The sequence below is a fragment of the Diospyros lotus genome, chromosome 2, assembly GCF_014633365.1.
Source record: "Diospyros lotus cultivar Yz01 chromosome 2, ASM1463336v1, whole genome shotgun sequence".
Classification (NCBI taxonomy): Eukaryota; Viridiplantae; Streptophyta; class Magnoliopsida; order Ericales; family Ebenaceae; genus Diospyros; species Diospyros lotus.
The window spans coordinates 37,981,204-38,006,139 of record NC_068339.1 but is presented as its reverse complement, the minus strand read 5'-3'; the positions used below and the strand labels follow the sequence as shown (position 1 = coordinate 38,006,139).

The 24,936-nt window shown below is 36.0% G+C and overlaps 1 protein-coding gene across 11 annotated transcripts in view; it reads left to right on the top strand.

Annotated features, from left to right (window-relative positions):
- LOC127794993 (E3 ubiquitin-protein ligase BRE1-like 2) overlaps positions 1 to 24,936 on the top strand; it is a 143,404-nt gene that overhangs the window by 105,306 nt on the left and 13,162 nt on the right. For 8 of the 11 annotated variants that reach the window (XM_052326380.1, XM_052326378.1, XM_052326372.1 and 5 more), the window contains 8 exons: positions 10,701 to 10,824; positions 10,897 to 10,980; positions 11,090 to 11,209; positions 11,290 to 11,476; positions 11,550 to 11,710; positions 12,286 to 12,357; positions 12,530 to 12,606; positions 23,819 to 24,013. In XM_052326380.1, the coding sequence (XP_052182340.1) occupies positions 10,701 to 10,824; positions 10,897 to 10,980; positions 11,090 to 11,209; positions 11,290 to 11,476; positions 11,550 to 11,710; positions 12,286 to 12,357; positions 12,530 to 12,606; positions 23,819 to 24,013 (1,020 nt within the window). The remainder of the gene's footprint in view (positions 1 to 10,700; positions 10,825 to 10,896; positions 10,981 to 11,089; positions 11,210 to 11,289; positions 11,477 to 11,549; positions 11,711 to 12,285; positions 12,358 to 12,529; positions 12,607 to 23,818; positions 24,014 to 24,936) is intronic. The other 3 variants (XM_052326369.1, XM_052326371.1, XM_052326375.1) reach the window with 3 other exon arrangements.

Below are 24,936 nucleotides of genomic sequence, written 5' to 3'. Positions count from 1 at the left end.
GTAAAAGTTGCCGCTTAGCCCCCCAGCAATCTGACAACCTTGCAGATGGAAGCCTGTATCACTGGAGCAATAAAATCTTTTCAAGAAGATAGAGGCCTAGCAATCAATCTAGAAACAGGGTGGGATTTGCTGGTGCTGAGAAGGAATTGAAGCGGCAGAAATCTGCCACCTCTTCTTCCAAGAATGAAAATCAACATATACAGGGAAAATTGGATGAGGTTTAGATGGACTTGAAAGAGGAAATGTGTTTGTCGTACTTTTTACCTTTCAGACTCATGTTTTTGAAGTCTTTGCTCCCTTCCCTGAGGACCTTGCTCATAGATCCCTTATTCAAATAGATTTTTTTATTTTTGTTTTTAGGTGCCATGTTGGATTGCAGTTGTCTTGATATGATATGATAAATGCCTTGATCGGTGGCTGCCCCTGGAGGGTTATATGTACTGACTAGGTCCTTGCCCAAGCATGGCATGTGATTTGAAATGGTCATTACATATGCTTGTGAAGAATGAGTAGGATTCTTTCCTTTTCAGTGGGTTTACTATTTTTGAATTTCACTTAATTTTTCCTCTAGAAATGTAGAAGTGAGAGGAACAAGCTTGGTGAAGAGCACTGAAGGAGTTAAACAGTGAAGTTGCTGAAAAGAGTTTGAAACTGGAAAGGCTGCGATACAGAAACTCCGGGATGAAATCAAGGACTGCGAGGCTATTTTCAGCTCTGGCGCATGTTTTAATCAGCTCAAGAAGGTATGGGTGCATGTTCCTGTAAGACCTTCCTTTTGGCTGGTGTGCTTTGTTTTACACTTCTCCATTCTTGTAATTGTTTGGATTTTACTTGTGACCTGCATTTATGCCAGCCAAACTCTCTTGCCATACGCTCAGCATAGTATCTGAAAGGTGGTTCATATGAAAATCGTGTATCGGGTGGATTTGCTCCTTTGGTTTGGTTATTTATTTTGCTTGTTTGGACTATTTGCTGGGTTGTGATTGTCAAGTGCTATTATCTATTTTGCAAACCATGCATTCAAGTAATCTGCATGCCCTGATTGTGGAACTGCATTTTGACCAAATAATGTTCCAGTTAAGATATGATTATGATTGAGAATATGTTGTATATTTTCTGTCATCTCGAAAGGCTAGATATATTTGATGCTTTCAGGGATTGCGGTGTATTGCCTTTCAAGGAATTCATATTCTGAAGTTTTTAGGCCAAAGTAATGAGGCAACCCAAGAGGGAGGCTGAATTGGATTTTTGAAAAATTCTTACTTTACTTTCAAATAGCAATGTAAATCATGTGTGGTGAATAAAAATGCGGAAGCAATATAAACACAAATAAATCAATTCATTAATTCCAACCTAATATGAGCACAAATAAAGCATGTGCTGGAATGTAAAGAGTAAGGGAAGAGAGAAGCAAACTCAAGGATTTATGGTGGTTCGGTTTCTCCTCGAACCTACATCCACTCCTCAAGCTCCATTTGAGTTTTCAATCCACTAGCTTCAATATTCTTCACAAGTGAAGACCACAATGATCCTTTTCTAGGTTTAAGATCACAACACAAATTTTTTCTGGATAAAGAATCACAACCTTCAACGTATTAGTATTTCTTCTCACTAGGAACTAACAAACATGATAACCAAGAGCTATACCTTAAGCTCTTTAGCACTCCACTCAATACAATGAGAGAAATTCAGCTCACAAGGGTTTACAACCTTTCTCTTACAACAAATCCTCCCTAGGATAGATTTACAAATGAAGCTCTAAGATTAATGAGAAAGATACTTGAAACTCACATAGATAATATTCCAATATATTCATGCATCTAATCTACTTTCTAGATGCCAAGAGTCTTTTATTTATAGTCTTCAACCTTCTCTATAGAAAACTACCGTTGGGGATTAAAATGACGAATTGATAGTCTGCAGAAAAGTAGCCGTTAGTAAATTTTCGATAGAAACAGTTGACAGTTTTAGAATGCAGTCGATAATTTATTTCGAAATATTGAAAAACCAGTTGACAGTTTAATGAAACTTTTGACTGTAAATGTTACAGAAATGGTCGATAGCAAACAACTGAGAGTATGCATTTTGTATGGTCGACTGTTTAAATAATTAGTCGATAGTTTTGGATATCTGCCAACTATATGCAAAGACGATCGACAGATTTAACTTTGAAAAACTTTGACAAAGAGATAATACAACAATCGGTCGATATGTAAAATCATTCAATTGAGAGTTATGATATTTGTCTTTGAAACACAAGATCAAAATGAATGTTTCAAATCTATTTATTTATCTTTTTAAATCTTTAATAATATTTTAGGATCCACAAAATTCAATTGATTTAAAGGATAAGTTCAAATCCATTTTGAAGAATTGTTTAAGATCAAAACCTTGAAGTCCAAGACACTTATTTCAACATGTCCAAAACCTTTAAGTCTAATATTATCAATAACACATTAAAATGTGTTTTAAGTTGTACATCATCAAAACATCATTAAAATCAAGTAAACAATGGATTCAGTGATTACTTATATTTCTTCCATTTATAAGTTATTTATTTGTCTTTTTAGAACTTGATTATATTTTTGGATCCACAAGACTTAAAAGACAATTTTAGAACATTTTCAAGAGTTATTCAAAGTAGTTTGAGTTTAAAATCTTAAAGACCAAAACATTTACTCAAACAATACTTATTAAAGTTTTGTGTAATGGTACTCATCATCAAAACCATGTCAAAAGTTCCCTATTTGAGGGTTGAGCCTGAGGGGTGTCAAAGTATGGTGTAGCAAGACTAGTCACCATCTGTGAGGAATCCAATATCTTTATTCTATGAGAGGTGGATGAGTGCCCAATCTAATTAAAGAGTCGATGGCAATGAAGGCTCGAACAAGTAGAAAAAAAAAAGACCAAGCATTAGCAATAAATGTTGACAAGTTAAATCACTAGCAATGAAGGCTGGTAGTTGTCATGACTTAAGGTTTAACCTAAGGTTTGTACGGGAATTTGGAAGAAATTAGAGGGAGAGAATAGTAAGGGAGGGATAAATTAGAAGAATGGAAGGAAAATTCAGAGAGAACATAGAGGAAGAGAGAATTTGAGAGGGAAGTAATCAGATATCATTCAACAACTGTCTGTTTCTAACTAATGTAGCCTATTTATAGGATGTTCTATCCTTTTAGTTAATGATAAACTAAAGGTACAATATGACAACAACCTAAAGTACAACAAGAAAGAAATACATGTATTGGACAATTACTACTATATCCTTAGGGTCGTGACAATCCCCATTCCTTGAGAGATTTCTTGTCCCTAAGAAATTACAGCACCTGGACCTGTTTTTTCATCCAATCCCTACTTGCTCTTGCTTTTCTTCTTCTTTTCCTCATCTAGTCCCTGCATATTCAGTAACTGCCTTCTGCATTGGTGGCTTAGGCTGAATTTTTCTTCGCATTTATAGCCTAATCCTAATCATCTCCTTTCTCCATAATAGGAGATTTGACTGAATTAAGCTTAGTGTAAACCCTAGGATTCACATTTCCCTGAGTCAATCCTAAGGCTGCAGTCTAGGAATTTTCTTCCAACTCGTGACTAATCGAAGGATAATAGAATCTTGTGCATTTTGAAAATCTCTTCTAATGCAAGCTCCTGCAATGTTGCCTTCTCAATAGCCTACTTAACAGTAGCAGGTTGCATCATCTTGATTGTTGGCCTTAGTTCATCCTTGGGGCCACTGATGAAGCTGGAAATGAAGTATTGTTCAGTTAAAGAAGGTTGTGAATTCAACATAAAAGATCTTAATTCCTCAAATTAGATTTGATACTCCATCACGGATTCGTCTTGTTGTAGTTTGTTAAATTCTTCAACTACATTGGTCATAGACTTCTCTCCAAATCGGTCACATAGATCCTCCAAAAACTCCATCCAATTAGCCTCAAATGTCCTCATCTTGATCCAACCTTGATACCATGAGTCAGTCGTATCATTGAGGTAGGTTGCTGCAAGGTTGATCTTCTGTCCTTTTACTATATTGTAATATTGAAAAAACCTCACATCTGTGGATCCACCATCTAGGTTTTGTTCCTTCAGATGCTAGTATCTCTGCCTTGGCATCAGAGTATAAGGAGTGGTTTAAGAAGAACCTCTTACTTGATTATTTTTCCAAGACCAATGACTCCTCTGCTTTTGCAATTTTGAAGCTTGAGGAAGAATTCTATCACCAATTAGGATTGGATCAGAAGTGGATCTAGGTGGAAAATCCACTGGTAAGCTAAATTGAGGCAATTTCAACAGCATGTTAAAATTGCTATTCATTCTTTTGCCAAAATTCTCAAGAGTTTCTCTATTTTTTTCAAGTTCTCTTTGCACACTCTGATTGCAATGCCTTCTTCTCTGCCACGACTAGCTTAGTCTATCTCAATTTGAATTCTAGTGCCTCCATTCTTGCCTCAAACTGCTTCATTTGTCTTCTTCTGCCATTGCCAATGCTTGCCTCAAATTGCAACTTCTATTCACTGCTAGGATCACCTAAAGAACTCTAATCTCATGTCTAAGAATCGATCGCAAATGACCGCCTTTTATTAGTAATCACTCAAGAATTTTGCTTCGAGCACTTACATTCTCTCTATTTAGTAGTCGAGGACCACTGGCTCTAATACCAAATGTCCCGACTCAGAGTTTAACTTAGGGTTTGTAAGGGAAATTGGAAGAAATCGGGGGAGAAAGGATAGAAAGGGAGGGAGTAATCAGAAGACTAGAGGGAGAATTCAGAGAGAAAAGAGGGAGAGAGAATTCAACTAGTGGAAAATGGTCCATTTTGATTGTGCATGTGAATGATATTATAATCATTGGTGATGACTTTCAAGAAATTGTTGAACTTAAACAACGGTTGAGAGCTGAATTTGAGGTCAAAGACTTAGGCACCATGAGATATTTTCTAGGAATGGAAGTGGCCAAAAGCAAACAAGGCCTTCTAATTTTGCAAAGGAAATATACTCTTGATCTCCTGAAGGACACTGGAATGCTAGGAAGCCGTCCAACAGATACACAACTTGATAGAAACTAGAAATGGAGGATAACTGAGAATGATCCCCTGTTAATAAAGGAAGATACCAGAGGCTGGTTGAAAGACTTATCTATCTTTCACCCACTCGTCCAGATATTACTTATGCTATGAGTATTGTGAGCCAATTTATGCATCACCCACTGAACAACATCTAGATGCAGTATATCACATCCTAAGATACTTAAAGGGCACACTAGGAAAAGGGATAATGTTCCAAAAAAATGAAGCTAGAAGAGCTCAAGGTTTTGCTGATGTTGATGGGCAGGTTCTGTTATGGATAGTAGATCAGCTTCTAGTTTTTGAACTAAATTGTGGGGAAATCTAGTCACCTGGAGGAGTAAGAAGCAATCAGTCACCTGCAGATGCAGAATTTGGGGCTAATGTTGTATAGTGATAGCAAGTCAGCTATCAGCATTTGCCAATAACCCAATCCAGCATAACAGGATGAAGCATGTAACAATTGATAGGAGTTTTATAAAAAGGGAAATCAAACATGGAGGAATAAAACTTACCTATCTTCCTATAGTTGGTCAAGAGGCAAATGTATTCACCAAGGCATGCCAATACGGGATTCGAATCACTTATTAAAAAGCTGGGAATAAGGGACATCTAGTCACTAACTATTCACCAACTTGAGGGGGAGTGTCGGAGAATCTCGAATTAGTGGACCCAAATTAGTGGGATTGATAGCAATATTTTTAGTATTTATCTTCTGGTTATTCTTACCTATTGTATCCAATTTATAGCTTAGGAATTATTTCCATTTTTCCTTACAGTCAATATCCTAGATTAGGAAATGTCTCCTGTACATATTACAACATCCTAGATTAGGAAACTAATTCTATGTATTCTATAGCATCCTAGATTAGGAAATGTCTTATGTATATATTCCTTAGAGAATAATGAAATTGTGTGAGAGTTATTCCCCTCCAAAACCTATCTTGTTTAAGAATATATCATCCTTTCCTCTCGTTGAGAAACTAACATGGCACCATATTTATAGTCGAATTTTGGTTATTAGAGTAACCCTTGAACTCCCCAATGGTTCCGCAACAGTTTGCTTTCACATGCTAATTATATCAAGATAATTTTCAACATGTATGGGATTCATTTAAAAGCATACTGGTGCAAGAATCACCACTCACCTAACTTTTGGTATGGAAGTAATTCTTGAAATACCCGAAACATTTCACCAAAGGACGTAGCTTCAGCTGAAGAAAGAATCTACATGTTGTGTAGATGAATTAATGTTTGCAGTTGTAAGAATTGAAATTGAGATTGTTGTTCTCTAATGAATTGATAATCATCGATCTATGATAGAACGATCTTTTTGCTTAAAGGTTCAAACAACTAAATAAAATCCGCTTCTAAATTTGTGACATGATTATGGTCTAGGTAAACATATATTAACCTTAGTGGGCCTACGTTTCTTGCATGGAAGTGGGTTGATGTAAAATGAAGAACAAGAATGAAGAATAACTAAAAACTCAACTCAACTCAATATTCAATTCAATAATCAAGGTTGGCTCATAACATAACCTAAAGGGTTCATATAAGCTATAAATATCTAACTAGGAAACATAATCAAAGAACTAAATTTTTATCCTTATTAGAATTCAATGATGGAAACATAATCTTTCCAAGAATAATTAGGAAAGAAATAAATGAAAAAAAGAAATAAAATATGCTATTTTCTATATTTGTCCTTACAATAATATATTCCAAAATATTTATTTCCTATCCTATATCATGAGCTTATGCAACTTAATGGGCTATTGCAACTTAATAGGAAATAAATGAAAAAAGAAATAAAATATGGGAGCGGAGTGTGACATATATTGTCATTGGGGTCAAAGAGTTATTACGTAAATATAATTATATGCATTCATATGTATTAGCATAGGCTCAAGCAAAATATATTCTTAAAAGCAAAAAATATATGTACCTCTTTATTTTTACAAAACTATTACACTTTTTTTTTTAGAATAAGATATTGGGGAGTCATCATTGCAAAAACTATAAATAAATTGTAACTGTCACGTGAAAAACCATAATATATATGACAAAAATCTTAAAAAATGGGGGTATATGAAAAAATCTTGAAAGGTATAAGGGGTAAATGAAAAAATCTTGATAGATATACTAGGAAAATTAAAAAAATTCTTTAAAGTTAAGGGGGTAAATGAAAATAATTGATAGTTAGGGGGGTTATGGCCCCCTTGCCCCAATGAGTATTTGTAATTGATGCAAACCCATTAGGTTCACTCATCGTCGCCCCCAACCCCTTTGTTTCTCCAAATTTCTCTCTCCAACTCTTTCTCACAAACACTAAAACCCTAAATTTTGCACTCCTCTTTCTTTATCTCACAAACACCAAAGCCCTAGATTTTCTAGCCCTTTAACTTCAAACAAGGTATAAGGAGGTGAAAGCCATTATCTTAGGCATCAAGAAGACAGGTAAGCATTATTGATCATGGTCAGAGGTTTCCAAGTAAGTGCTTTTTGTTCAAGGGGCTTAGTGTCTCTCTCTTTCCATATATATATATGTGTGTGTGCGTGCATTGGTTTGCTGGCCATCCCTAACACCTTAAAAACCCTAGATCTGAGAGCCTTTCTCCCCTGTTTTTGGCCATTGCTATCCTTTTTCACGATTACTTTTGTAAGATCCTAACTTTTTATACTCAAAAATACATTTTTTTTTTTCAAATCCTCTAATTTCTCTTCCCATAACCCCATTATCTTTATTTAATTGGGAAAGTTACACAAAAAATTTAGTTGGGAAATCCTATTTTCTCCTCCAAGGTTGATTGATTTGTTGATCAACTATTTGTTCGCTTGGGTGGTTAGGACGTCCCTTTTTCCCAATAGGTATGATCTAATTAACTTGGCCCTTGTCCTTTTGATTTACCTTAAATTTTTTCCATTCTTAGCCTTTGGACCCTACAATTGAGCTCATAATTGATTATGCTTTGCTAATTTGCTTTATCATACTTCTCGTAGACTATTTCGTTCACAATTGAAGCCTAGCCTTTCGGTCGTATGACCAACTATGAACCTTAGACCAAGATTTAAAGATCATGAAGCCTAAAATTCCAGCCATCTTATTGTAACCCAACCCAATTTAGACCCAATTGACACTCATTTTAGAGGAATTGCAAACAAATACACATATACCATTTATCAATTATTTACTCTATAACATAATATTTGCTAAAAGTAATAGAAAAGTCCCTTAAGTTATTTAACGTTATGAAAATAATAGAAAGGCAACTTAAGTTTATTGAAATTGAAAAAACAAAATTAAGTTTATAAAATTATAAAAACCACTAAAAGTTTTGAAAAATTTATAAAAAACCCCTAAGTTCCAAAATGGTAGAAATGCCCACAAGTTTCTAAAAATGATATAACAACCCTTAGAATGGCTTTAGGCTAGTTCTTACAAATTAAATGTGGATTAACATACACTTATAATGTTGATTCAGGTTAAGCTTTTATTGTGGTCTAGAATATTGAGCCTATATTTCATAAGGACTATACAAGTGATTATTTTGCGATATGTTTGTTTGAAATTTTATTGTCATTAATGATTGTGAAATGCTTTGACTTGATATTATATGGTCTCATTGTTTATTTGGTGTATAAGATATGATGAATTATTGAAACCAATTGAGAATAAGATTGATAAGTTGTCATATGGTAAAACATGGAAGATAATTATTTTACAGTGGTATCATGTGGTTATATGATGTTATGGACCATTGTTGTAACACCATGGGTCCTTACCCAAAAGTGCTATTTGAAGGTGATTTATGAGCTCATGTGTCTTAAGTAAAATACCCAAGACCTCCTTAATAGACTACCAATGTGGTCGTGACAATTGTCGAAAGAGTAGGGTATATTTCCATAGTGATGGCTATGACAATTAGAATCCATTTACTAATGTGGCACAATCTAGTTTTATTTTCTCAACAGCTAGTTACTCCATGGTACTTGTGGGATAGGGACGTAGGATTGACCTTGTGGCCCTTTTATACATTGTGGATCCACAAACTACACATATCTACCTATTGAGATGATTATAATATTAATGATAGATAATTGAGTAATATGATTAATGGTTCCCTGTGTTGTACATATTTTTTACATTAAAATGGATTTATTCCACTCTCTTGTTACTACACCATGTGACTTGTTTGATTCATACTGTTGTAATGGGAATATTTTCAAATGTCATCTTTTTTATTGTAAACACATGTAAATTCAATATTTTGGGTTATGATATATTACATGTAGAATGCCTATCATTGAGCTATGGGCTCACAACTACACCTAACATTTTTTAGCTAATCAGTAAGATGCTTAAAAATGGACTCGAATTGGGGGCTGTTAGTGGACTTATTTGGACCATCCTATTTATTTTGTTGGACATGTAATGGTGGGATGTTGTACTCGGGTTATTTTAGTTTTTGTATGTCATTGTAGTTTTCAGTGGCTAAGTTGATGTCTAGGCAATTCCCAGTGTTACAAACTACAGTTTTGTGAACCATACTACTTGCAAGAGGGGTGTGACAGTCAATGGCTATGTTGATGCTTAGTCACTTCCCAACACTTCGAACCACATTTGTGTGAACCAACTTCATACAACAGTTGACTTTCCTTTGGTTAGTCAACCACAACTAGCTAGCCTGGTCGACTACTTACTTCATATATTAAATAGTTGATGCCTAAGTCAACATCTAATCAACTCTTGACACTACAATCAATGGATGGATGAGATGTTGCTTACAATGCATATGAGCTGGTAGTTTGGAAAATTGTTTTCATTTTATTAGAATTTTTTTTGTATGGATAGCATTGTTTTGGGTTAAAAAAATCCTATTCTATTGCATCTATCCTAGAAGCAATGATATAGGCAGTAGCATTGAGATAAGCCCCTATTGCATATGAGTATCCTCAAATTGTTATTTTAGTGTTCTAAGTTTATATTCCTAGCCATTAAGGCATTGGTTCTCTAATAACTTGTTAAAATAATAAAATAATTGGTGACTATAGTTTTCATTCTGTTTCTTTTCCATAACTTGGGATATTTTAATGCTATCTTCCAATTATATACGATGGTTAATTTGATGATAGATTGTTCTATTGCATGAGGGGATTGGCGTCCTTCCAATTGAATCAGAAAAATTTTATTTTCTTCTTTTATAACTTGGGTTAGCGAATACTATCATCCAAATACCAGTGATTGATTGATTTGATGGTAGAGGTGCTTGTTTGGTTGCATCAAGTGATTGATGTCAATAAAAGTAGAAAGATTACATGGATAGGATATAAACTAATGTTCATTTCTATTCAGTGGAGTAATATGAGATAATCATCCCTCAAGCCTTGAGGTTGTATTTTCTGCATATATTTATAATCGACATATATCTCAGCGCACACATGCATATATAAGTTACGCTGTCTATATAACTTTGATGAGTAACACATAACATATAAATCTAGACATACATGCTTACATTTATATTTATACAGATATATGTTGCATTACCTAGCTCTTGTCAATGCTTTATGATGATTTATCTATCTTTATATATCCTTACCTATCCTAATGTTTAACCAAATGAATGCATCTTGAAAGATCTAGGAGAAAACTAGTCAATCTAAAAATGAAGAAGGATTCAGAGTTCAGGGTCCATACTTTTTTCCCGGGGGAAGGAAGTAGAAGTTTGTCAGAATTGGAGGAATCCATCGAGGAAACTAAGGTGTTATCTTGTACCTGGGTTTCTCTTTGTGTGTGTGTGTGTATTTATCTCATTTTTATGTATATTATGTAGATTCTAGAGGCTAACCGTTTGTGCGAGCTTCAAGAGGCACAGGAGAAAAATCTAATCCTTTCAAGACAATTGCGAAATCTTCAGGTATTGAACATGAATTTCCTTTGCCCATGTACTTACATTTGCAAAAACTAGACTAAAGTGTTTTAGTCTTGATGAAAATAGACCTTAAATTGGTGGTGTGTTCCTGTAGGATAACGTGAAGGATGAGAAGAACGTTTTTTCCTCCCATTTGTATACTTCCTTGAATGACCAATTCCAATATTGGAATACTAAAGTAGAATGGTATAAAGGAATCATAGACTCCTTGCAGGTTAAGTTGCTTATTTAGTTAGTCAAGTTAATCCGACACTTCACCTATATATGTAGTCCCTCTAAAATTTTTAGTTACAGGCTGACAGGTCTTCCGTACTCAGAAGGGAGAAGGAATTAAGTAGAGAGGCAGAATTGCTGCATGCTGCTCGGAATGATATTATCACTTCTGAGTTTAAAGTTGAAGAACTAAGGACTCAATTGCATAACTGCATTATTCAGAAAAATGCGCTAGAGATTAAAATGCAAGAAGCTTTGCAAGATTCTGGTAATTGTATTATACTACCAAATTTAAGTTAATATATGAGCTACAACTTTCTAACTATCATTTCCTGCTCCAGGTAGAAAAGACCTTGAAGCTGAATTTCATGTGATGGCTTCAGCATTGTCTAAGGAACTGGGAATGATGGAAGCTCAGCTGAAGATTTGGCAGGAAAAAGCTCTTGAAGCCATTTTTTTAAGAGAAAAAGTCCAATCACAGAAAGTTTTATTGCAGAACATGGTTATGTTTCACCCTACCTCTCTTTTGTGACATGGTTAAATTGTTGGATGAACTTTTTGCAATTTCTGTCCCCCAGGGGAAAACTGCAAGGTGCACCTATTTTATGGGTAATAAAAAGAACTAATAGTGATAGTTCATACAAATTTATTCCTATGAACATGTAAAACTAGAGAATTGACCTCCTCAATAAAGTAGAAAAGAAAATGAGAAAAATCAAGAGGGTGCCATATCCACCTGTATGGCTGTATGAGGGAAATGGAATGAGGATATAACCCCTTTGCTAGGACATGTGTTTTTCATTCGACTTCTTGTGCCATCTCACATAACTACCTGGGTTCCAAAAGGATAATATGAGATTGGGAATCAATTTCAGTAGGTACTTGACATAAGTTTTAGGGAAAAAGTAGGAAGCTAGAAATAAGTATTTAAAAATGTAATTATTATTAGTTTGTTAGGAACTTGGTTGGAGTGCAAACTGTTATTGATATCTAGTGTGTGGTATTTCTTTTTCGTTACATTGCCTGTAAGGATACCATTTTTCCTGTGAGATTGACCCATTCTTTTATTACTGGTAGATTGCTGAAGAGAAGAGCTTGACAGATACGTGCGCCCAACAGGATGCAAAGATTAAATCCCTAAAAGCACATGTAAGTTTCTCCAACCTTACTCAAGATTTTGAAAGCTCATGTGTTTATGGTTTTCTTTTTAAAGATCATTCTAGCGTAAGAAAGCATTACTTGTCATAAAACTTTAACCTTTTAACACTTGACCAAGATGAACCAGATCATGTTGCTAACTTCAGAGCATGAACTGCTGCAGATAGAGAAGTTGCAAAAGGAAAAACTTGAATCAGAATTCCGAATTGACATGCTGGGGCAGCAGATATATGACAACAGGTACATTGAGTCATTGACTAAATCAGGGGTTAGCGGATCCATTGAAATTACTTCTGGTTATTTGGTTTTTAGACAGTTATAACTACAACTTAATGTGTTGTCCTAATAAGAGAAAAAGGCTTGAATTGGTGCTTAAATTTGATGAGTACTAGAGATATTTGAATTTTCCTATGCATGAGTGTAGTAGAATGCTAGTATAGTTTTTGATGAGTACTAGAGCTTTTTTCACTTTCTTATGCATGAACATCGTCGAAGGCTTATGTGACTTAATATGCTTCAAAAGAATACAAAAAGAAGTGATCTTATAGCCTTATGCCTTATTTTGATTAGGGAGAGGGAGGGTAGGGGAATTCTTTCCCTTCTTTGTGGGAGAGTTCCATAATGGAAGCGGAGGGTACATGATACCCTTCCCTTCTTTCCCATCCAAAATTTTTCTTACACCCCAATTTGAGGTGTAGGGAGGGAGAAGGGAATGTTTTAATATTTTTTATTGTTTTATCCTTATTATTTTTGTGAAAAGCCCAATATTAACTTGAAAATGAAGGGCATCATTATTACCTTTATTGCTTTGCCATTTCGTTTCCTTTTATTCTCTATCCAAGTGAATTGAAACTATATTACTCTTCTTTATATTCCATTCTTCCCAAACAGGGAGAGAAATAACTTATGTTACTTCTAATATGTACCATTCTATTCCTTGCCTCACCACTCTCCCAAACAAAGGATAAAGTCTCTCTCTCTCTCTCTGAAAGTTCATTAAGTACATAGAAAGGCATCTAGTGTCAAGTTATCATAATTGAACTTTTCTCAAACTCTGTGATTAGGAGTCTTAACTGTTGGATGATTCACGAGATTGAAGGAATTAAAGGAGAAGGTTGTGAGCTGCATTTTGTAACATCCCGCATCGAGCGATAGGAAGGACCAGAACAACTTATCCTGATGAGCCTACACGAACTTCCCAGGGGGTCACCCATCCTTGAGCTTCCCCAGCTCAAGCATACTTAGCCTGGGAGTTCTTTGCCTACATTCAGTCAAAAGGTATCCAGGTGGTATTATTTCATTCCTTACTTATCCTCGATATATACTACCTTCTCTGGGCTCTTGGGGTATTACACATTTCTAAAATCAAGACAGATCTTCTCCAAGATTAGGAAAGTGATCCTGATTTGATATGTTTCCTAATTTGTGTTTGTATATTTAGTTTCCTTGTATAGTGTACAACATATTTAGTTTTCCTTTTCTACAACTTTCCTATAGTGTAATCCTCCTCCCTATTAATAGGGAATGTACTTAGTGTCTAATATACGATTGAACGATTCTTTTTCTGTTCTTCCTATCCAATCTATACCAATTTTTACATGGTATCAGAGCCAACCTAAGGAAGATTCATATTCGTTCGTTTCTCGGCCTTCATTGCCTCAATAGTTTCCTGCCCTTCTTTCTAGCAGTCAACCCTTAGAATGTCAAAGATTGCAGAAACAACTTCTCCCATGTCAATGAGAGAAGCAAGTTCAATTGAGCCAGCGGTTTAAATTGAGCCCTCGACCAGAAGTACCTCTTCCGATGAGTTTCTTGGTATGCACCAATCATATCGATTGGATGGTGGCAACTACCTCTAATGGTCCCAACTGGTGAGGACGTTTTTGAAGGGAAGGGGGAAGATCTCTCACCTCATTGGACCTGCCCCCAACGCCTCGGATCCCACGTTTGCTGTTTGGGACGTGGAGGACTCTATGTTGATGTCATGGTTGTGGAGTTCCATGCAACCCGAGGTGAGTAAAAATTACATGTTTCTATCTACGACTAAGGATATATGAGAGATAGTTAAGAGGACATATTCAAAGGTGCAAGATGCATATGTTGTCTATGAGATTAAGACTAAAATCAGTAGCACAAAACAAGGGTTCATGTCTATGACTGATTATTACAACAAGATGAACGGTTTTTGGCTTGAATTAGACCACTATCAAGACATTAAGATGGTATGTAGTGAAGATGCTATTATTCTAACATCTATTTGGAAAGGGATAGAATAGTAGAGTTTTTAGTTAGGCTCAATCTTGAATTTGATCAGGTTAGAGTACAGATCCTTAGCTGAGAAAAAAGGCCATATTTGAATGAGGTTAGGCGTACCTATTCTAAGATTCAAGATGCTTCGGTTATCTATGAGATTAAGATGAAATTGCATAGTACTAAACAAGGGGCCTCATCAATCACTGAATATTATAACAAAATGAATGGTCTTTGGTTGGAACTTGACCACTACCAAAACATTAAAATGGAATGTGGGAAAGATGCAGCCACTCTTCATTTGATTTTTGAAAGGGATAGAGTGGTGGAGTTTTTGGCCGGACTCAACAATGAGTATGACCAGGTAAGGATTCAGATCCTTGGAAAGGAAAAACTTCCATCTCTTAATGAAGTTTTTTTATTGTTCGAAGTGAAGAAAATAGGAGAATGGCAATGCTGGGAGACATGAGTTTGAAGGATCAGCCATGTTTACAAAGGAGCAGGGTTAAGGTTTAAGTCACTGCAAGGAAGGGTAGATGGATAGGGCAGGCCGCATGGAAAAGAGGGTGTATGGTTTGATGGACAGAACAAGATGTATGGAAAAGAAGGATTGTGGTGCTCACACTGTAAAAACCGAGGCATCGAGAAACATGCTTCAAGTTGCATGGGAAGGAGGCAATATGCAGAAACTAGGAGGATTCAAGAATATAACCTCCAAAATTTGGCTTATTTTTCAACTAAGCAAGAAGAAATGGTGGAAAAGGTAGAGGCAGTACCCGAATTGGAGCAGAATCAGTTGAAAACTGATGAAATCAGTAAGCTTGCTGATGAGGTTTACAAACTCAAGGGTTCCTGAAAACTATTCAGGATGGATCATGCTCCATTGCCCAGCAAGGTAATAGTCTCCATTTGAGTTCTTTAACAACCTCTAAATCCAATAGGAATGATATATGGATTCTAGACTCAGGAGTTACAGATCATATGTTCTCTAATCTAAATGTTTTTAGTACCTATCAGCCCCTTGTGACACCTAAATAGATTGTTATTGCTAATGGGACATCTATTCCAATCAAAGGTCAGGGACATGTTACTCTTAACCCTAAACTCATTGTTAAAAGAGTCTTGCATGTCCCTAACTTGTCAACCAACTTGATTTCAGTTCGTCAACTCATTAGGATCTAAACGTCGAGTCATTTTCTCCCTTATTCTTGTGAGTTTCAGGAAATGGCTACGGGGAGGATGATTGGAGCTGCTGAGGAGAAACATGGACTTCATGTTTTGAGAAAGGAGACCTTGCAACCTCATCAAATCTAGCCCAAACTGGCCTGTACTTCTCAGTCTTCTCACAGTGATATTTGGCTGCATCACTACCGTTTAGGGCACCCACCTTTCCATTTACTTAAAGCTATGTTCCTTGTTTTATTTAAGCAAGTAGATCCTGGTGTTTTTCATTGTGATGTGTGTGAACTTTCAAAACATCATCGCGCTTCCTATCCTATTAGTAATAAAAGATCCTCTCATCCTTTTGCTCTTATTCATTCGAATGTTTTGGGACCATCTAGGAGTCTCAAATTGTTCTGGGGTTAGATGGTTTGTTACTTTCATAGATGATTGTACTAAGATAACTTGGGTTTTTCTTTTAAAAGATAAGGCTTGTGTTACCTCACTTTTATTCTATGATTTTGACTCAATTTGGTTCTCCTATTCAGAAATTTCAAACTGATAATGCAAGGGACTATTTTAATCAGCACTTGCATAAGTTCTTCCAAGACAAGGGGGTTATTCATGAGTCTTCTTGCATCAACACTCCACAACAAAATGGAGAGGTTGAGCAGAAGATTAGACATCTCCTAAATGTCACTAGAACTCTTCTCCATCATCATAATGTTCCAAAAAGTTTCTAGGGAGAGGTTGTCTCGACAGCAACCTATCTAATTAATCGAGTCTCATCTAGGGTTCTTGGGCATAGCAGTCCTTTTTAATGTCTTTCCATTGTTTTTTCCCTCTCTTAGTCTACATACTTCTCTTCCTCTTAAGGTTTTCGGTTGTGTAGCCTTTGTTCATATTCCCCCACATACTCGAGACAAGTTGGACCCTAGGGCACTTAGGTGTCTGTTACTTGGTTATTCTCCCACTCAAAAAGGCTATAAATGCTATCATCCCTCAACTCGAAAATCCTTGTTTCAAAAGATGTGACTTTTGTTGAGTCACATCCCTTCTTTGGTCATTCTAATCTTGGTCTTCAGGGGGAGCATTACAGGATTGAAGACCAAGTTGCTGACCCTAATCTTCCTAGCTTAGATCTTGACCTTGACCTTCTTTCCCTAACACTAGCAGATTCTAATAATCCTACTCCTAACCATGTTTTGCCTACTGATCCAGCCTCCTTATCTCCTCATGATCACTCCCTTGCTATTCCAAATGATTATCAGAACCCTAAGCAAGTCAATCAACCTGGATCATCATCATCAACATCTCTGGTAAGGTTCAAGGGCTCTCCTTTTGTGTACCACAGGAAACAGCATTTCATGCCTTATTCTCAGCATGAAACAACATCTGATTCCCAACCAGATCCTGAGAAGGTTGGTTCCCTTAAGCCTGTCCATATCTCTTCTACTGATTTGGATATTCCTATTGCCATTAGAAAAGGTGTTAGGCAATGCGCTCAGCATCCCCTAGCCAATTATCTCTCTTACCACAGGCTGTCCCCAAGACATAGAAGTTTTTTGACTGCTCTAGACACCATTGTTATTCCTAATTCGATGGAAGAGGCTTTAAAGGATAAAAAATGGGAGCTAGTCATGCAGGAGGAGATGAGGGCATTAAAGAAAAATAACACATGGGACTTGGTTCCTAAGCCAAAAGGAGTGGTTCCAATGGGCTGCAGGTGGGTTTTTAACCTAAAATACATTGTAGATGGTTCATTGGAGAGGTATAAGGCTTGATTGGTGGCCAACGGCTACACCCAGACATATGGGATTGATTACTTGGAGACTTTTGCTCCAGTGGCCAAGATGATCACGGTAAGAATTCTCTTGTCCTTAGAAGCTCACTATGGATGGCAGCTACATCAATTAGATGTGAAGAATGCATTTCGTCATGGTGACTTAGAAGAAGAGGTCTTCATGGAGCAACCACCAGGATTTAAGGAAGGAAAAGGAAATGAGGTGTGTAGACTTAAAAAGGCCTTATATGGTTTCAAGCAATCACCAAGAGCATGGTTTGATAGCTTCTCTAAAGCAATGAAGTGTATGGGGTATCAACGGAGTAGAGGAGACCATACTCTCTTTTTCAAGCACTTAGGGGAGGAAAAAGTGACTGCATTATTGGCTTATGTGGATGACATCATTGTGACAGAGAATGATATGGATGAATAGGAAGATCTAAGGAGTAAGTTGGCCCACAATTTTGAGATAAAAAACCTAGGAGTACTTAAATATTTCTTGGGAATAGAGGTAGCCTACTCCAAAGAAGGTATATTTCTATCCCAATGTAAGTATGTATTGGACCTTTTGAAGGAGATAGGTTTATTGGGAAGCAAAGGAGTATGCACTCTAGTAGAGCCTCATGTGAAATTGGGAGAAGACACCGACAGTCCATCGGTAGATAAAGGCATATATTAGAGGTTAGTAGGGCGTTTGATTTACTTATCACACACTAGGCCAAACATAGCCTATGCAGTGAGCTTAGTAAGTCAATTCATGTATTGCCCAACTGAGAGTCATATGCAAGCCATAAGAAGAATATTGTGCTACTTGAAAACTACCCCGGGCAAAGGAATCTTATTTAAAGTAGGAGGTTCTTTGGATATACAAGGGTATACAAATGTGGACTATGCTAGATCTATAACTAATAGGAGATTTACTACAAGGTATTGCATGTTTTTGGGAGGAAATTTGGTCTCTTGGTGAAGTAAGAAGCAGAGCATAGTGGGGAGATGAAGTGTTGAAGCCGAGTTTAGAGCTATGGTACTTGGTCTACGTGAATTACTATGGATGAGGATTGTGCTAGAAGATTTGAAGATTGCTGTTAGAGAACCAATCAGGTTATTTTGTGACAACCAATCGGCCATAAGCATTGCACATAATCCTATACAGCATGACAGGCTCAAGCATATTGAGATTGACCGATACTTTATAAAAGAAAATCTTGAAAAAGGTATAATTCAAATTCCCTATGTTCCTTTTGAGCAATAGGTGGCAGATTGTTTGACAAAAGGATTGGTGACTAAGAGATTTGAAGACCTAATATGCAAGCTGTGAATGATAGATATTCATTCACCAACTTGAGGGGGAGTGTTGGCTTGAAAGGATTCTCGGGAAAGGAAAGGAGAGGAGGCAGCAGTGGAGTCTTTAGAATATTTTATTTTTGGTCTTGATTAGATTAGTTTCTTAAAGTAGATTAAGAATCTTTCCTAATTCTTTGTGTTATAATCTTTCCTAAATGTGTTGTAATATTTCCCATTGTAAACTTCCTATAACTGTATGTTTTAACCCTATAACTAGGGCTGCATGTAAATGAATTAATTAGCTTTTCCATTCAAATCTTCATTTTTATTTCTGAATTTTTGTTCTTCCTTGAATATTCAATAAATTTTGTCAAAAAGCCTAAATAGGGTTACGATTCACCCTATATTTTTAAAAGAATGATGTTCTTCATAAGCTCTATCTTTCAATGATCCATGCCTCTCTAACCGCTTGATCCTTGATGAATTATTTTTAATTCAAGATATTTTGTCAGTATGTATAACTTCAATATACATTTTTAAGTTGATTATTTAGTTCATTAATATCATTCGAAGGCACTTGGGTTCCGGTAACTCTAGATTACCTTCCTCGTTGTAAAAAAATTATGCACATGGATAAAATTACATATTTTGGTTTAAAATATGTCCAAATTGAACCTAATGTTATCAAATAGTGTCGTGGTTGAGAATAATGAGAAGGTAACCCTAAACATGTCTAGAAGATTTATTTTATATCTAGTTGACGAATTAACCGAACATGCAAATCGGATGACCTAATGCCTCATAAATTATGATGGTTGTTAATGTTTACATTAATTAATTCTACGTTTTGGTTGATCGTGATTGGGGCTATATGTAATAAATGTACATCCATGAGCATGATGATGTGCATAATATAAGATCATGTATGAGCATGTGCTTGGAATATTTAAGAATGTATGATATATATATATATATATGCTTTGAAATTTGCTTAAATGTTGCATGATGATTAATGCGCGTGGCGGACAATGTCTGTGGGATATACCATAAGCTTGGTAGACAAAACCTTGACGCGAGGGAGCTTCGGCTCACTATGTTTGCCTGATGAAAATTAGTGCGTGGAAGGACCTTGGTCCACAATTTGATGTTTATGTTTGCAATTACAAGTTAGGTATGTATTTTTAAGCCTTGGGTGCAAGTGGGAATTATGTGGGCCCCAAGTGTCGGTGCATGCATGCGTGTATATATTGTTATATGATGTTGTGAAGCATATTGTGGGTGAGTTTAATGTAAATAAGTAATTTCGTCGCTTGCTTCGATTCCTATTGATTCACATCTGTTTAAAATTATACTTGTTGAGCCTTATGACTTATACTTACTTTTACATCATTCCAAGTAAGGGGAAAGGGAAAGTCGAGGGTGAGCCCAGTGGAGCTTGATCTTCGTTGGGTAGACTTGTGTACGGAGCAATTCCGATCAAAAAGGTCTTTGGGAGTGATAGGGGTAAAATTGTCACATTTTGTTATGTTGAACTTAATTGAACCTGTAGAGAATTATGGACAAATAAGCCCCAAATGTTGTATTAAATGAACTTATGGTTCTTAATATTTATTTTGTTTTCGTTGTTTTAAAAAAAATTGAGAATTTATTTACTTGAGTTTTTATCTGTACCAATATTTTTGGGATTTTCTCTCAGATCCCCTTGATAGCGGGATCTCCCATAGAGGGTTGCCACAGTGAGACAACCTTGTGTTTGTGGCGGTAGATTTTTAGGTGGTGGGATTATGTATGGGTCTGTTCGAGCTTGGTTGGGGGGCTATTTGATCAGTGAGATTTTTTTTCCCAGGGTAAAGTGCAGAGGAAGATTTGGAAGTCTCTTTTGTATGCGACGCTATGGATAGTGTGGCTGGAGCAGAATAAGTTAGTCTTCAAGGATCGAAGGGCTATTGCAATTGATCTCTTTAACTTGGTGCTATTTAGGTTAGTGGCTTGGGTTAAGGCAATGGAGCCATTTTTCCCTTTTTTAATGGGCCAGGTCATCATGTTTGCTTCGACTCTTAGTCGATAAGTTTCTTTCACTCTTCTAGGCTGGTTGGTTATGAAGTCTGATTGGGTTCACTTAGTCTTTCCTAAAGGCTGGTGTTTTGGTGGGGGGTGCAATTGTTTTTTTGGTTTGTTGGTGGGTAGGGCCGGCATTTTTTTTTTCTAATGTTTGCTGTATTTCTCTTTTGGTTTCATTAATAACATATCAATCCTCACTTATTTAAAAAAAAAAGGGGCTTGGGGATTTAATCAAAGGGCAAAACAACTTGTATTTTCAAAAGAAAAGATAAAGGAGGGGATAAGGAGGATGAGCTATATAAGAGAAAAAAAAAAAGTTGGATGTGTTCACCATCACTAGTGGGTGGAGCTTGAACATCAGTTCTTCGCTTGTCGGTCAATAACAAGGAAGATGAAGACACCGTGACCCTCCCACTCTTTCTCCAATTATCTATGGATTTTTTTCTTAAATTAGCATTATTTATTTTTTGTTTTTTATGCAATTACCATCAATTTTCTGATTTTTTTTTTCTGAATTTGCATCAAATGGCCTTTGAGCCTAGGTTGAGGAGACTCGCTAGTCTAATTGGCATGTCTAGGAAATATCAATTTTGCAAACCAAAGCAAACCCGCCAGTCACATTTGCGAGTTTGCCTATATTATGGGAAACACTTGCATTTTTGGTTAAGTGTTGGCAAAGAGAAGGTAGAAAGACCTGCCAGTTAAATTGGGGGCTCTTTCTTGGCCTAGGCTTGGATAACTTCCAATGCTATTTTGGTAAAATTTCAAACATGATTTTAATTGCATAAAAAAGATAATGTTAATTTAACAAAAGGTCTTCTCTTCGTTAGTTGGAAATAGAGGGCTTTTAACTTCTCTTTAGTTGTGAATTTTTTCTATGCTTTTATAATTTCTTCTCTTCGTCTTTTATTAACCTTTAAGCTTTGCACATTTATTTTGTGAAAGTTACACGCAGAGGTACTAAAGATTTTTATATTTGAACAAAAGCTCCAAGTTTTTTGAAAGTTGCACTATTGTAGATTATATAAAGGTGATCTATTAAAAGTATCAATTTTTATTAAGAAACAATAAGATCTATAATATAGCCAGTGTAAATTTAATAGACAATAAATGCTCAAAATGTACCATGACCTAAAATAGCATACCAACTAAGCCTACCCCCATGTTCCATGACCTAAAATAGCGAACCAACTAAGTCTACCCCCATGTACCACCAATCATACAAAGTTTCATACCCCATCACTGACCCCTAGCTTAGTGTAATCTTGACAACGATGGTTGAAACCTAGCATCAGCTATGGATTTCAACCAATGATGCTTGCATTTTCTTTTTCAACACCCACCCACCCCCTCGAGGTATAGTGTTTTTTTTTTTTTTTAGTTCTTGCCACATTCATCCTAACAACAACTTAGCACGCTCTGTGTGTGTGTGTGGGGGGGGGGGGGGGCTAATTTGATTGAAAACATCATGGATGGATTAGTTAAATAGGACTATAAATGATTATATCCATTAAAACTAGGTTTATATAGACAGCAGATGGAGAAATATTGTTATCTTTCATAAAATTTGTGAAGCCTTCACTGTTCGTGAGTCCTCTAAAATAATTCGAAATCCGGTCATGGCTTTGTTGCAAATCAATGCTTTTCCAAGTGCCACAATTTTGCATAACTAGGGCACAATTCACTTTGGATGTCCTGTTAAACAATTCGATGCTATGAGTTATTAAAAGAACTATTTTTAGCATCAACTTGCCAATCAGGTCCGGTAGTAGCTGATTCTTAATGCTCCAACATAGAATCCTTGTGAGGTAACAAACCGTAAGAAATAAGCAAGGGTAAAATAGTCAATTAACCCATTTTTTTGACGATCTGGTAGGTCACTGTAATTTCTCAAAATGGATGGGTGGTTCCTTGAATTTAGCCTTTCCTCAAGGGTGTTTTTTGTAATTTACCCATACATACAATGATGTATCTCTAGATAGGATACCAACTGATATTTTGAGAAGTGCCGTGTCAGCATTTTTCTACCATGTTGTTCATTAGATTACTTAAGAATTTATTTTCATTCTTCTGCAATGACAACATCCTGTATTCCTACACTTTTTTCTTCAATTTCAATGTAGGTCCTGCTCTAAGAAACACTGGCCACAACCAACATGAACCAAAATGGACCAGCACTTCTGCTCCTCTCAAAGGGATTCTTTGCAAAAAGCAATGGGATGTTGTGAATTGTGGGGGAGAATCTCTCACCCACCCTTCCCACCCTGTGTCTGTGTGTTTATCACTTTTCTTTCTATGCACAGATTAGATGTTCTCTACTGTTGCATGACCTCTCATTGAGTAGCATATGCCCTTTTCACTTTAGCTACCTTAGTTAGAAACCCAGATAAAGAAGAAAGGTTGTGTTAGGTAGTCGATAGCCAGTTTAAAACTTGTTGAATCAAACAATAAGCCTTGTAGAAGATAAAGATTAAGGCTTGATATGCTACCATTGTTGTAGCCATCTCAGTAAATTTAGGATTTATCATCTCTTTAGAAGTGAGGTTTTTTATGGTGGCAATCAAAAAGTTTATGCACTTTTCATTTCTCGTTGTTTATTTGTTTATATTTTGTTGTTTTCTTGGGTTAACTAAAAGTTTATGCACTTACGCTGCCTAACTGCCATAGCATCAAAGAAGGACCCTAGGAAATATTGTGATGAGAGTTTGGTTGTATTAATGACAACATAGGTCTACATAGGGTCCTCTTATCAATCCAAATATTTTAGCTTATCAAATTGTATGTCATTCAATTTTGTTAGCATAGGTTTTATTTGCTTGTTTCATTTTACTTTCTAACAACATTTCAGCCTAACTTATTATGCATAATCCTATTGTTTTGTGAGAATTAATTTTGTACCTTTTTGAGTTGTAGAGAAATAATGGACATCAAAGAATCAGAACAGAGAGCTCGCTCACGTGCTAGACATTTGAGAAGTGCTCAGAATGAACATCCTTTGGAATTGAGACTAAAATTTGCCAAGGAAGCTGAAGCTATTTGCCAAAGAAGGCTTTCTGCTGCTGAAGCTGAAATAGCTGATCTAAGGGCGGAGTTGACTGCTTCTGACAGGTTTCATTTCGGATTCCTCTTTTTGAATGCACATGCACATTTGGTAATTCTTCATTTAGGAATAATGATATTAACGGTTCTTGTAATGGTCATATTAAAGCAATAGGAATATTATGATTATTTATCTTAAATGCTCCTTAAAGAAGTTCCATTTTAATAAAGTTGAAGTTCTTATTTTATTCTACAAAATTCTATGAAGTGAGAAGTGTTACATTAATGCCTAAAATAGACATGTTCTTAGATTCCAAAACTGACCTTTGATCTCAAATAGACATATATAAATGTCGATCTAGTCAAAAACGTAGTTAGTAGACAACATATATCATAACAGTATTAGGATGAGCAAAGACAGAAGTTTTTATGCAAATTATTTACTGAAAAAGTGTCAATTATGCCACAAGGGATGCCATGCGAGTAGGGGTGCTTGTGTGGCATGGGGCGAAACATAAACACACTTAGTAAGTGTTTTTAGTGATAAAATCATAAAAACTCTTGCCAAGTGCATTTATTGATGAAAACAATATCCATGCTAGCCAAGTGCTTTTATTGTTTTTTTAGTACACACACTTTGACAGGTGCATTTAGTGATAGAATCAATAAACACACTTAGAAAGAGCTTTTATGCCTTTGGCAATGCCACTCAAGGGACCTTGCCCATGTGTTAGCTGGTGTGGCCACCCTAATACTATTCTTGTAATTCTTTTCAAGCCGATAATGTGTTGGTACTTTTTTTTAAATATTATTATTTGAGAAGGTAACTCTTTGTTTGGCGCATAAGAAAGAATTCTATTGGGTAGTTACTAAGCCTTTTAGATGTGCTTATGTTCATTCCGTTTCTTAAAGCTGGTATTAGCTATGACTACGATCAAACAATGAAAACAATCACAAGCCTTAATCCCATATGTGATCATATGGCATGGGGG